Below are 15,050 nucleotides of genomic sequence, written 5' to 3'. Positions count from 1 at the left end.
TCTATTGCACCCACACTGGGTACTGTGTACAGAAACTGCTGGAAGGTGCATACCTGCATACCCACACACACCCTGCTACAGAAGTTTATATTCTATATTTTAGTCTAGAAACAGGAAACATAGTCTAGAAATCAGGAAATACTTGGGTTAGTCATGTTTCTCTACACCTCTCACTCACCAGGGGGCAGTCACATGCTCAGCTGTCCCCATCAGCATTAGGAAGACTGAAAGTTTACGCAGAGCCCAGGTTCCTGTTCACTTAAGCTATAGAACTGTAGGGATACGAATGGACTCTTAGAGGTATGGGAACTGAGGTTCAGGGAAGACTAGAGGTGCCTATGCACTGATCTTGAGGCTCCCTGCCTTGGCAAAGTTGGTTGAACTTACTGAGGGCCCCCCTCCCTGCATTGCTGTATTTAATTCTGGATCAGGTATAAATAGAACTTGGCCCTCTGGCAAAGCACACCACCCACTGCTGTGTTCCTTTCCTTTTGGGACATCAACCAAATCTGAGTCTTTGATTCCCTCTAGTGGCTTAAGTCGGCAAGTCTGGTAGATTCTTCTTTGCATTTATTATTCAATGTCAGAGTATCTGTTGAATGTACCACCTCTGGGCTGAGCTCTCTAGTTTGGCCTGGGGTGTGGGCACTGGTTTCATTTGAGCACTGGTGTGTCCTATGGAAAGTGCCCAGGGGGAGAAGCTGGAGCTCCTTCTTTCAAGCTCAGCTTTGTACAGTGCAAACTGACAAATCTCTGCTGCTGCTGTAGTTGCTTTATGGGAACTGAAGGAGAACAGGTTATTGCATAGGTTATTTCTGCCACTAAATGAATTATAGGAACTTGCACTGGCTCTTTTATCCCTGGGCCTCAGTTTACTCATTGGTAAAATGAGTGCATGGGTTAGATTCAAATCAATTCACTAAATATTTACAGAGCACCTCAATATGTGTGCCCCTGGGCTGAGTGCTATAGGAATGCAGGGATGAAAGACTTAAGCTCAAGGAGCTTATAGGCTGACAGGGAATCAGACATCTAGAAAGCCACATTAGACAGAGGGCCTGATTGTCAAAGAGTGAGCTCTGCAGTGAATCGGATCTGGGGTCAGGGCCTTGCCCTGTCACTTCTTAACTGTGTGCTTTTGAGCAGGTTGCTCTTTACATTTCACCAAAACATTTGGATAATAATTCTGTTTTCATAGGGTTGAGTGCCCAGTGTGGTCACACCAGAGGAAGTGTTCACTTAAATGGCACCCAGCACCAGTGTAACTTCAAGTTATGAACAGAAATAACAGAAACCTTGAGAACATCTGTAAGACCCTACATGGGGATCGTCTTGTTATCCTTTTTTTTTAAGATTTATTTATTTATTTGTTTGTTTGTTTGTTTATACAAGCACTGGGTACAGTCAGAAGCACAGGGGGGTGAGAGAATTCACCAAAGCCAGAGCGGGGAGCAGAGCAGGCAGAAGGACAGAAGTACACTACTGAGGGGAGCAGCGGGCGGAAGGAGAGGTCTGCGTGCCATGTGGGACCTCCTCCGGTGGCCGGGGAGCAGCCGGGGATCGAACCGGCGCTGCAGAGGCTGTGGGAAGCTTCACAACTCTGCGCTCAACCACTGCGCCACCGGGGAGGACTGTTATTCTTTTTTTTTTTAAAAGATTTATTTATTTATGCATACAAGAGCTGGGGTACAGGCCAGAGATGTGGAGGGGGAGTGGATTTACCAGAGACAGAGTGGGCAACAGAACAGGCAGATTGACGGAAATACATGGCTGAAGGGAGCAGCAGGCAAGTCAGGAGAGGTCTGCTGCACCATGTGGGTTGCTCCCTGGCTGGCTGGGGATCGAACTCATGCTGCAGTGGCTGCGGATTACTTAATAGTGCGGTGCTTAACCCCTTGCGCCACCAGGGAGGCCCCATCTTGTTATTCTTATACCAGGCAGATTTCTAGGGTCTCCTTTCTTTGCCCTGAGTTTAGCAAGTCACCTGCTACTTAGGGGTGGATGCCTCTTGGGCTCTGCCAATTTAGTTTCAGCCCAATCAGCTCCCCAGCCCCCCACCTCATAGAGAGAACCACAGTCTCTCCTGTTCTGTTCTTCCTCATTTCATCTTTCCACAGTCAAGAATACAGGTCCTCTTCCTTCCACAGATTTGCTGCTGATCAACTTTGAGACCTGAGCAGAGAATAAAAGAGGTAGCTTATATGTGTCTATCAGTCATGATCCTTGGTCTTTAGTGATCCTTTGGTCAAAGTGATCCTTTGTGTTTTTTTGTTTTTTAAGATTTGTTTATTTATGCATATAAGAACTGAGGTGTGGGGCCTCCCTGGTGGCGCAGGGGTTAAAAACAGAGCTATCAAGCTATGCCAGCCACTGCAGCATGAGTTCTATTCCAGGCTGGCCAGGGAGCAACCCACATGGCATAGCAGACCTCTCCTGCCTTGCTGGCTGTTCCCCTCAGCAGTGTATTTCAATAGATCTGCCTGTTCTGCTCCCCACTCTTCTCTATGAATCCTCTCTCACACACATACACACCCCACCTCTGGCTTACACCCCAGTTCTTGTATGCATAAATAAATAAATAAATAAATAAATAATAAAATTTTTTTTTTTTTTTTTTTTAAAAGAACGGTGTGAGCCAGAGGTGCTGGGAGAGGATTCACCAGAGAGAGGGGAGCAGAACAGGCAGATCTACTTAAATACTCTGCTGACGGCAGCAGCGGTCGAGGCAGGAGAGGTCTGCTGCTCCATGTGGTTGCTCCCTGGCCTGCCGGGGATCCAGCTGGTGCTGCAGTGGCTGGCATAGCTTGATAGTGCTGTCTTTAACCCCTGTACCACCAGGGAAGCCCCAAAGTGATCCTTTGTAGTGGCAAGGAGTTATCTCCACGAGAGATGGTTTCTCATAGCTCTTGCACCTAGGCTGTTCCAACTTTGAAGTTGTATGATTCCGTTACATTGTGAATGGCTTGAAAGAGATCATTTTTCACACTGAGCTTCTTTGTTACTATGTAAGGAGATAAAGGAGGGCTCCATCGTTAATGCACATTTTAAACACCAAACACAGCATATCTAGGATCCAGGTGAGGTTTCAGCATATCAATTTATCAGTCATTAATTCTGTAGCTTTAATAGTCAGTGGTGTCAGAGCCTAGGCCACTACTAAGGTGAGGTACTGTGATGAATAGGAAGTGAGCATGGAGTCCAAAGTTGCTGATGAATACCATTCTGGAAAAAAAGGTGAAAATAAAGAGTAAAGAAGGCCTGAAGTGGAACTGAGCTCCTATGGGCCAGAGATATTGGATGGATGGAGGGACAGGATCCAAACCGAGTATCTTAGAATGTCACTTTGGATAGAAAGAGTTGCTTCATAGTTTTAAGCCATAGACTAGGAAACTACCAAGAATGTATGGACTGAAGTTGGGGGGGATAAATAAATGCTTGTGTTTCTCTGGGAGAAGTAGGAGCTACCTGTAAGAGCCGGTTGTTTGCGAGGCGTTCCTGAACTCACTTGGAGGCCTGGATGCTGACAGCTTGTCTCTAAGAAGGCTCTAAGGAATGAGCTGCTTTCTGGAGCCTGTTCTGGGGAGAATGCCAACCCCTGCCTTCCCTTTTGGTTTCTGTCCTTTGGAAGCCTCTAATAGTAGAGAAGAGAAAGATCAAATGACACAGTTGTTGACCTGAGTGATTTCATTGTTCATGAAAACCCAGTAAGGTAGGAAAGAAAGCCTTAGTAGAAGGGTAATTCAGGGGGTTCAAGAAAGTACGATGGATTTAGTTAATGGAGGAACCGGTGTGAAACCCTGGGTCTTCAAGTAATTCTGGTCTAGGTTTCTTCTAATACTTTGAGTTCCCTCTGACCCAAAGGAATATCCAATAATTATTGGTTGTAACATTTGTTCCCTCATATTGTCATCCAATTTCTGCCTAACTCATTAGTGGTTTTCCTCTTCCAGCTTCCTTCTATATTGGAACCTTGGGAACTCACACTGAGATCAAGAGAGTGGCAGAGGAAAAGGTCACTTTGCCTTGTCACCACCAGCTGGGACTCCCAGAAAAAGACACCCTGGATATTGAATGGCTGCTCACTGACAGTGAAGGGAACCAAAAAGTGGTAAGTAAATATCTAGCTAGAACCCCTACTCTACCACTCTTTTTTCTTTTTTCTTTTTCTTTTTTTTAAGATTTATGTATACAAGAAGTGGGGTACAGGCCAGAGGTGCGGGGGAGGGAGGTATATGTGAGAAGATTCACCAGAGACAGAGTGGGGAGCAGAACAGGCAGATTGACTGAAATACACTGCTGAAAGGAGCAGCAGGTGAGACAGGAGAGGTCTCCTGCGCCATGTGGGTCACCTCCCTGTCCAGGGATCAAACTCGTGCTGCAGTGACTGCCGACGCTTTAGAGTGCTGACGCTTAACCCCTTGCACCACCAGGGAGGCCCACATTCTACCACTTTTCCTCATCCTCCTACGTTTGCCTTTTTGAGGTGCTCCAGTCTTTCTCATTGGGTTGGAAAGGGCCAGAATTGCTTTCTCATCTGGATTACAGTTAAAGTCTCTCGATACAAAACTATACAGAAGAAAAGCTATTTAGGTTGTGAGGATAAGAGATTCTGTGTTCTTCAGGCAAGCAAGAAGTACTAGAAAGCCATCTGTCATTTGCTCAAAGAGGAAATGTGCACTATTAGTGTCTCCTAAGAGGGGAAATAACCTCAGCAGTTTGACTCCCTAGTTTCATGGGCCAGAACCCCAAACTGTACTGAGAAGCATGCTTCTCTTCCTCCTCTGAAACCACTACCACTTGCCTATCCTGAAGTTTTGCACCGTCACGACTTCTGGACTCTGAGATTGTGTAATATGACAGCATGTGATGCAGAGGAACAAGTGCAGGGCGTGAATGGAAATGTTTAACACATAGGTAATGGGCCTGCAAAAGAATTGAGGCTGGTTCTAGAGTTGGAAAACACATCGCTGACCCTGGGTCTTCAATGTTCAGGTTGGTGGGACCGCCAGGGTCATCCACTGGTTTCCATATGCTTTTGGCATTCTGAGCAGAACTGTAGTGTTCTGTCTCCTGATGATCCACCTAGCTGGCCTTATTAGAGAATGAGAACTCAGTAACCCACTGTTATTTTCCTTTTTGCGCTGCTGCATTCAGCCACTGTACTTTTCTTCAACCTAGATTTCCTAAAAAAAAAAATCTATTACTTAGGGAAACTAACTTTAGAATTTCCTCTTTTTTCAGAGCTGTACATTTTTCCCTACTAAAAGGTAGAAAGTTGTTCTTTCCTCTCTGCACTACTATATTAGTCTAAACTACTAATTTCAAAAGATGGTTTGTGCTGGGTGAAGCTAAGGTTTCCATTGAAAATACCTTTCAAGACATTGTTGGAGTTTAACCTGCTTGAATAGCTGCCGATATCACCTTGTTATTTTGATACTGCTTGTCATTTGTTCTCCTTATACTAAGATTCCCTCTGTTCTCTGGGAGCAAGGTCACCTTAACTTGAGCATGTTTCTTCCAGTAATTTCCGAGTCAACCCTGGACACAATGCTCTCAGTTCTGAATGAAGTAAACAAGAGCCCATGCTTTAATAAAAAATTCAGCAGTAACTGCATCCATCTAACTTCTATCCTTGTCTTTATTTAAAGAAAAAAAGAGGTGCTTGGTTAAATAAATAGCCAAGTGAATCTAGGGGTTAGGAAGTTAGTCATTGGTTAAAGAAAGCCACTGTGTGCCCTTAATCAGTCACAGTTTCCTATTTGTCTTCAATTAGCGCTCGAAGGTAAGAGTTGTCATTTATTCAGTCTTTCAGGTTACATGAATTTAGTTGTACTTACTATATGCCCTGCTGGGCACTGGAATATAATAGTAAAGAAAACATCAGAGCCCCTGACGTCTTAGAGCTTATAGTGAAAAGACATTCAATAATTAAATAATAATAGAGAGCAATAAATATTAGCTACATGCTAGGCATAAATATTAGCTACATGCTAGGCATAAATGAGATATCTCATTTAACTAATTATCTCACATTATCTCATTTAACTAATCCTCATAACCAGGATTTTTTTTTAATTTATTTTTTAGAGATTTATTTATGCATACAAGAACTGGGGTGTAAGCCAAAGGTATGGAGGGGGAGAGTGGATTCACCAGAGAGAGTAGGGAGCAGAACAAGCAGACCTGCTGAAATACACTGCTGAGGGGAGCAGCAGGAGAGACAGGTGAGGTCTGCTGAGCCACATGGGTTGTTTCCTGGCCGGCCAGGTATCAGATTTGTGCTGCAGTAGCTGGCAATAGCTTGATAGCGCTATGTCTTTAACCCATGTGCCACCAGGGAAGCCCCCAAGATTTAGTTTTATTTATTTATGCATATAAGAACTGGGATGTAGGCCAAAGGTGTGGAAGGGAGGGAGGGGTGACGGGATTCACCAGAGACAGGGTGGGGAACAAAATAGGCGAATTGACTGACATACAGTGCTGAGGGGAGCAGTGGGCGAGATAGGAGAGGCCATGTGGGCCTGCTCCCTGGCCCAGGATTGAACTCATGCTGCACTGGCTGGTGATAGCTTGATAGAGCTGAGACTTTAATCCCTGTACCACCAGTGAGGCCCCCATAACCAGGATTATTAACCTCATTTTACAAATAAGGAACTAAGGCATGAATGCATATACAAAGTGAGAAAACTGCTTGAGGTCACCCATTTTGCATTTTGAAATCAGGCACCTTGACATCAGTACCTGGGCTGTTAACCATTAGCTATGTTACCTTCATAAATAATTTGAATTTTTGGCATGGGTATGTAGGAAATAAAATGTGGGGAGAAACTTCCAGACAGAACTAAATTATGTAAAGACCTTGATGCAGGAAAAAGCTTGGTGTTATTGTAAGTTCCAAAAGATCAAAAATCAATTTAATTTAGTATATTGTGGATTTCCACTGTATACACCATCTATCAAGAAGGAGTTAGTTGGAGAGATAAATATATTAAGAGACTATTTCAGAACAGTAACAAATATCATGACAGAGATAAGCAGAGTGTTCTTGATGAATACAAAGGAGGAGCCACTGACCAAGAATAGTTGTAGGAGAGAAGTCAGGGGACCTCCTGGCTTCCCTGGGCTTCCTGTAATAAGGTATCTCTGATCTGAGTAAGTGATACAAGGCTCTGCCCTGCAGAAATCACAGGCTCACAGGCGCACACAGAATCCTGAGCACCCACAAGCCCCGGGGCAGGTGAAGCACAAAATACGAACAGCTGAGGCTGCAGAACCAGAACCTGGAAGATGTTGCCTGCTATACTAGGGTGCTTAGAATTTTTCCTATCATGTTGTTAAATAACAAAAATCCAACTGAATTAAATTTTAAGATCTAGTTGGTTTATTGAATGAATCACAGTAGCATCCCATCTAGCAAGTTGGAAAGGGACTACCAGAAGCTATACAAAATGAAAGGTTTTTATTAGACAAAAAGAAGACAGGGCATCCCCGGTGGCACAGCGGTTGAGCGCTGGGTTGTGAAGCTGCCCACAGCCTCTGCAGCGCTGGTTCGATCCCCGGCTGCTCCCCGGCCACCAGAGGAGGGTCCCACATGGCGCGCAGACCTCTCCTGCCGCCCGCTGCTCCCCTCAGCAGTGTACTTTGGTCCTTCTGCCTGCTGTGCTCCCCGCTCTGGCTCTGGTGAATTCTCTCACCCTCCTGCGCTTCTGACTGTACCCAGTGCTTGTATGTATAAATAAATAAATAAATAAATAAATAAATAAATAAATAAATAAATAAATAAATCTTTAAAAAAAAAAGAAAGAAAGAAAGAAAGAGGACAGGAAGGAATTACTAGGCAGAAAGAGGGAAGAAGGAATTATTTCAGGCTTAGGTAACTACGCGTGAAGAATGGAAAAAGGTCTTGAGGTAGATTATCTCATTTTCCTTTGGGAAGTAGAAAAGATGAGCTCATTGGTGCTGACCAGAAAATTCTGTATTGGCTAGTAAGACGGCAGATTGTAACAGCAGGGGGCTTGAAAGTATAGCTGGACTCGGTATTATGCTTGGTGGGTTTAGTACAAGTGTCTCTGCTTTGGGCCAGTCATTTTCTTTTCTTTTTTTTAAAAGATTTTTTTTTTATTATTTGTTTATACAAGCACTGGGTACAGTCAGAAGCGCGGGAGGGTGAGAGAATTCACCAGAGGCAGAGTGGAGAGCAGAGCAGAGCAGAGCAGAGCAGAGCAGGCAGACTGATGAAATACACTGCTGAGGGGAGCAGCGGGCGCATCAGGAGAGGTCTGTGCGCCATGTGGGACCCTTGCCTGTTGGCCGGGGATCGAACCGGCATTGCAGAAGCTGCAGGCAGCTTTGTAATCCAGCACTCAACCGCTGCACCACCGGGGAGGCCCAGTCATTTTCTTTTTTAACAATGTCATGGAGTACTTGAAGGACTTTAGCAGTGAAAGGAACATATTTGCATTTTAGGGTAATCACTCTGGTACTGTGTGGCACACTGATTCAAGTAGATTCAAACAGAAGCAAGATCAGTTGAACAATTTCAGGCTAAAACTGAACAATAAGGCTTAAACTGTAGTCACAGTTGTTGGGATATCAAGAAAGCAATAACAAAAAAGAAGGAAAAAAAGAAAGAAAGAAAGGGGGAGAGGATAAGAAATTTTTTTGTGAGTAAAGTTTTCCAAACTTCTTAGTTGCCAGGACGTTGGGAATGAGAGTGAAGGTAGCTAGGAAAGAAACTACAGGAAGCGTTGAAATAGATGTGGTACATAAGGTAGACTAACTAATGACTAGGTTCTGAAGAGGGGCTTTGGTTTTTGACCTAAGCAGAAATATGTTCATCCCTTTTATCTGGGAGACCCTGATGGACAGGGAGCATTTGGGGATGGCTAGGCTGTCAGTCTCAGAATAAATACTTAAATTAGCCTTGATAGCAGGGCCACTCAAACTCTGCAGCTTTCCTCCTGGTTCCAGGAAATGAGACGTAATTTCCAAAGTGATAGGAGCCCCCACCCCCAAGGTCAATCAGGATCACACAAGAGAAACCTTTACCCTCTATTTTTCAGATGGAGAAACTAGGACAGAGATGTCCCAATTCCCACCATGTGGCTCTTGAGCCACCCTTTCCCCTTTCTTTCCGAGCCAGAAAAATCCTGTTCTAAGCTTAGAGCAAGGAGATCTACCTCATTCATGGCCTATGAACAGCTTCATTCAAGTGCCATTCAAGGCCATCCCAGGATTACTATGTGGGGCATGGCTCAGCTGAGCAATTGCCAGAAAGTTGAGTAGATCCATCTGTTCCACACCAGTCCTAACAAATTGTCCTGCCTCCTCTCTCTAAAAATGTGTCTGAACAAGTCCATGGGACTGTCATAAGACAGTCCCATAACAGCTGCAATTCATTTAATTTTTAGCTTGTTTGCAAAAGGCTTAAATTTATGTTCATTGTCCTCCCATCACACTCCATAACAATTCCATCTTGGCATTACAGTTTCTAGAATTAAAAAAACAAAATAAAACAAAGAGACATGCAAGTGTCTGAGATTCAGTGTAGGTCTTAAAAAAAAATTGAGCCAAATGGTAAGACTGTAATGGAGCCCTAGTCTGTGTCAGAAGTGTATATGTGAAATTCTTAGATTAAATAAGGACTATTTAATTATATTAAGATTATTTTTGGACCTGTAAAGTCTCTGCTTTCCAAACCTGTTATATGGATATCTTTTTTCCCCTTCATTCAATATTAGGACAGGATCTGGGTGAATGAGAAGGAAAGCAATACATGAGGAAAGGCTGTGTTTACAGAAGGTGATCCTTGACCTTGATCTTGAGGCCTGTGTGTCGTCTTAGCAAAAAATAGGGAGAGGCATTCGGGAGGCGAAGACTGCTTGATCTAAGACAAACACACAGGAGTACATTGTTCAGAACCAGGGGATACTGGGCTTCAGAACAAGGATATTCAGAGATGTGAGGCTCAAGCATTAGTCCACAGTGGGCACAGATGATGGGAGGCAGATGGAAGCATTTAGACAAGGGAACTTTGCTGTATAAATGTTTATATTGATTAATAGTCTTAGGGTACTGGGCAGGACAATTTTGGAATCCTTAGGGACTTTCTTGAACCTGGAATCAACTTAATAAAAACCAATGATGGGAGCCTCTTTGGTGGCACAGGGGTAAATTCTCAGCTCTATCAAGCTATTGCCAGCCACTGCAGCATGAGTTTGATCCCCTGCCAGGGAGCTAACCCACATGGCACAGCAGACCTCTCCTGTCTCTCCCGCTGCTCCCCTCAGCAGTGTATTTCAATCTGTCTGTTCTGTTCCCCACTCTGTCTCTGGTGAATCCTCACCCCCCACCCCCGCCTCCGCTGCACCTCTGGCCTACACCCCAGTTCTTGTATGCAAAAATAAATAAAAAACAATAAAAAACCCCAAACAACTAATGATGCTAACATTTGAATGTTTAGTATCTCATTTCCACAAAACTCCTATGAAGTACCTTATCCTTGTTTTCCAGTTAAAGACCTTAGGTTTAGAAAGGTTAATTAATTGACCTGTCACCCAGCTCTAAGTGGAGAAACTCCCCAATTGAATGCAGACCATTTGAGGTTCCAGTCAGCATGTCAACACTGTACTGCTAGAGTGGTGTTTTAAAATAAAGAACTAACGGTGGACTCTAAGCAACCAGATTTGTTTTTGTTTCATGTTAGCATACACTAGAAATGTAGCATATTATACAAAAATTGTTTCATAAAACCTGTTTCACTTACATATGGATATGCTATGTGCAAATTGGGATCTGAAGAAAAATGTACGTCTGAATGTGAGTCTGTTAAAAATGTTCCCAAGTTCCTGCCACAGTGCCCTTCTAGCTTCAAGCCACACCTACAAAGGATGTCCAAAGTCAAATATACCTTTTAAGAATGTATCTTCTGCCATCAGTCCAAAGAGTAAAATGAATACGAAAGAAATCCCCGACTAAAAAGAGCCAATAACCCACAAAGCCCAATAAAGCCAGTAGTCCCTAAACATTACTCATCTCTTCACTGATTTTTAGGTTTAGAATCTCTTCATTGTACTGAGAATTTCACTTTTTTATTATTTTTATTTTCTACTTAACTAGGATTTCAAATTGACTTTCTTGTAAGTGATTACGTAGTTGGGGGAAATATGGAAAGGTCAGAAAGAAAGAAAATAACACTGAGCACCCAGTGTTTTGCGCTTACTTGCTCCCACCACATATGTTCATTCTTAGAGTGGAAATTGAGTTCTGCAGCTCCCAGCTTTTTCCTGTTGCTAATGTATTTCCTCTGCTCCCTATTGTGGTACCAGTTTGGCATTTCTAAATCTCCTCCCACCTTGCTCTGGAGTGTGCTACAGGATGTGGGGCCAAAAAAGGGGTCTCCCATTAACTTTTTTTTTTTTTTTTTTTTAAAGATTTATTTATTTATTTATTTAAGCACTGGGTACAGTCAGAAGCGTGGGAGGGTGAGAGAATTCACCAGAGTCAGAGCAGGGAGCACAGCAGGCAGAAGGGGGGAGCAGCGGACGGCAGGAGAGGTCTGAGAGAATTCACCAGAGTCAGAGCAGGGAGCACAGCAGGCAGAAGGGGGGAGCAGCGGATGGCAAGAGAGGTCTGCGTGCCATGTGGGACCCTCCTGCGGTGGCCAGGGAGCAGCCGGGGATGGAACCAGCGCTGCAGAGGCTGTGGGCAGCTTTGCAACCCAGCGCTCAACTGCTGCGCCACCAGGAGGCCCTCCCATTAACTTTTAAAACAGGCAAGTGCCCTATGGGAAGGAGAGGGCCTGTGATTCTACCTTTTCCTGGTCTGGGTCAAAATGGAGAGGCTTTAAGATGAATGCTAGAAAGCCTGTGGAATTATTTGCAAAACCAGACGTGCATTTTTCTAGGATAGAGTTCATAGGTTTTATCTGAGTGTGAGGAAAACAAAAAGCAGTGAAGGTGGAGAAGCAGTGACTCAGAAATGGTGCAACCACAGCCTGGCATACACGAGATTGGTTTTATTTTCAGATAATATTAGAATAGAACTCCTCCCAGCCTCAATGGGAAGTGCAGTTATTACTTAGTGAATCAAATAAAAAGCAAAAAACAAACAAAAAATTTAGTGAATCCAGGAGGACCCCCAAGCCTACCCCACTCCACAGAATTCAACTGCACCTACCCGGTTTCAGGTTAGGTTATATGTACTTACTTCATAGAAGGCACTCTGCAATATTTATTAAACAAGAGAATGAAAAGAAAATGGCCTTAAATCTAAGCAGATTATGTGGAGAATCACTTCCTTAATCTCTTTATCTTGTCTTAAATTTTGCACTGTATCAGCCTGCCATTTTTTTCTTGAATACAAGGAGTTGATATTTGTCAAGTGTTTAGAACAGTGCGTAGCACAAAATAAATGCCCCATATGTGTTTGATAGAGAAAAATCCCACTGGATAGATTCATTGTGTTGATGGATTTTCATTTCTACATTGAATTCACATTCCTAACCCAGACCAAGCATTGTGCTTAGCAGAGAAGTCACTGCAAGGTCATTGTGCCATTTCACAGACATTATCTCTTAAATTCTTACTATAAACCTATGCAGTCCATGGAATAAGAAAGGCTATCCTAAATTTCTTTTTTTTTTTTTTAAAGATTTATTTAATTTTGCATACAAGAGCTGTGGTACAGGCCAGAGATGTGGGAGGGGTGGGGGTTGAAGGATTCACCAGAGACAGAGTGGGGAACAGAACAGGCAGATTGACCGAAGTACACTGCTGAGGAGGGCAGCGGGCGAGTCAGGAGAGGTCTGCTGCGCCGTGTGGGTTGCTCCCTGGCTGGCTGGGGATCGAACTCACACTGCAGAGGTTGTAGACAGCTTCATAGGTTGTGCCTTAACCACTTGTGCCGCCAGGGAGGCCCGGCTATCCAAAATTTCTAATACATAAGGAAAATTGGACTTTAATTCATCACCAGACAACTTGGGCTCTAAATCTTTTAGACTTTAAATGGCATAGGTTCTTATCCAAGCTGGCTTTCGGAGCTGGAATCTGAGCCAAGATTGCTGCAGCTAAATACTTTCCCCTTTTCCCTCCCTTGCCCCACCCTTCATAACTTGTGCATCAATTGAAAAGAATGTAGAAATTCAAGACAAAACATCTGTTCGGAGTCAATTCTGGATTTTGAGTTGAAATCTTGCATTTCCTGTACTTTCCAGTATTCCTTAGCATGAGGTTGTTCAGGAGGTACCCTCCGTATGAAGCATGTGGTGGGGTGTGGTTGGGATGGAGAGGTTACGCTGAGGTAGGGAGAGATCCACTATTGGTATAATATTGAGGGGCATTCTATTCTGTTCTCTGGAAAGCTCTCCCCTCCTTTCCCAAATCACACTCCTCTATTGAGGTTGCATATAACATTTCACTGAATCTTCTGGAAGAGAAGGTAGGAGAAAAAAGAGGGGTGTCATCCAGAGGTAAAATTGGGAATGTGAGCAAAACCTGGACAAGACTGCTAAGCAGGTCCTCCCTGGTGGCGCAAGGGGTTAAGACTCAACCTATAAAGCTATCCGCAGCCACTGGAGCACGAGTTTGATCCCCGGCCAGGGAGCTACCCACGTGGTGCAGCAGACTTATCCTGACTCGCCAGCTGTTCCTCTCAGCAGTGTATTTCCGTCAATCTGCCTGTTCTGTTCCCTACCCTGTCTCTGGTGAATCCACTCACCCCCCACACCTCTGGCCTGTACCCCAGTTCTTGTATGTATAACTAAATAAATCTTAAAAAAAAAAAAAAAGAATGCTAAGCCATGTGAATTTTGAGAAATAAATCTCATTATTTATTTATTCAGTTATTTCCTGGGGCTATAAATGTGACTAGCACTTGACTTGTATAGTTCTTAAAATTTCAAAAAAATCTTTATTAAATAAAATTTCCTATGAATTTTACATGCAGAACAAATAAACAAACAAAATTACATGCAGAACAAATAAACAAACAAAAGAATGCTAAACCAAAGAGATCCAAGCTGAGACATTAATTTTACTCTAAGGTTGTTGACACTACTCTTGAGTTGTCATCTTTGTGTTTAGATAGCCACTCTTTGGAGCTTTCTCTTCTTTATCCTCGATCTCTATATTCTTGCCCTCAGCAAGCTTATCCAGTCTCATGGCTTTAAAAATACCATCACATGCTTAAAATTCCTTAGAACAGGGGCATCCCCGGTGGCAAAGGTGGTTGAGCACCGCTCTGTGAAGCTGTCCACAGCCTCTGTAGTGTGGGTTCGATCCCGGCCAGCCAGGGAGAATCCCACATGGCGCAGCAGACCTCTCTGACTCGCCCACTGCTCCCTTCAGCAGTGTATTTCGTCAGTCTGCCTGTTCTGTTCCCTGCTCTGTATCTGGTGAATCGTCTCACTCTCTCATGTATCTGGCCTGTACCCCAGTTCTTGTATAAAAATAAATAAATCTTTAAAAAAAAAATTCCTTAGAACATAATTCCAGTCCAGACCTCACCCCTGAGTGCATCAGACTCACATATGTAACTGCTTGCTCAACACCTCCCTTGGGTATCTAGCTGGTAGTCCAAATGTTGTGAGTTCAGAACTAAATCCTGATCCTCTTCCCCACCTACACACTCTGTTGTAGGATCGAACTCGCACTGCAGCGGTTGTGGACAGCTTCATAGGTTGTGTCTTAACCACTTGTGCCACCAGGGAGGCCCGGCTATCCAAAATTTCTAATACATAAGGAAAATTGGACTTTAATTCATCACCAGACAACTTGGGCTCTAAATCTTTTAGACTTTAAATAGCAAAACCGCTTCCCCTCTCAGTTGATGTTAAGTCCCTCCTTTCCATAGGCTGGTGCCAAAAATCTGAGTGTGTCTCTGACTCCTCTCTTTTTTCTCACACCACATATATACGTTTAAGTAAGGTGGCCTTTTGGGAAGTCCAGTTGGTTCTGTCTATAGAATACATTCAGAATCTGATCACTTCTTTTCTCTGCCTCTGCTAGGGCCCTCCAGGCAGGGTACCTCTGCCTGATTTCTACTTCAATAAC

The 15,050-nt window shown here is 43.7% G+C and overlaps 1 protein-coding gene across 1 annotated transcript in view; it reads left to right on the top strand.

Moving 5' to 3' along the window:
* Positions 1-15,050, top strand: part of CLMP (CXADR like membrane protein) — a 100,439-nt gene that overhangs the window by 70,068 nt on the left and 15,321 nt on the right. The window contains exon 2 of the mRNA XM_054693159.1: positions 3,951-4,108. Within this exon, the coding sequence (XP_054549134.1) occupies positions 3,951-4,108 (158 nt within the window). The remainder of the gene's footprint in view (positions 1-3,950; positions 4,109-15,050) is intronic.

Source organism: Talpa occidentalis, unplaced genomic scaffold, assembly GCF_014898055.3.
Source record: "Talpa occidentalis isolate TD23 unplaced genomic scaffold, MPIMG_talOcc4v2.1 talOcc4.12, whole genome shotgun sequence".
Lineage (NCBI taxonomy): Eukaryota > Metazoa > Chordata > Mammalia > Eulipotyphla > Talpidae > Talpa > Talpa occidentalis.
Note: the sequence above shows the minus strand (reverse complement) of the source record. Positions and strands in the feature narration are given on the sequence as shown.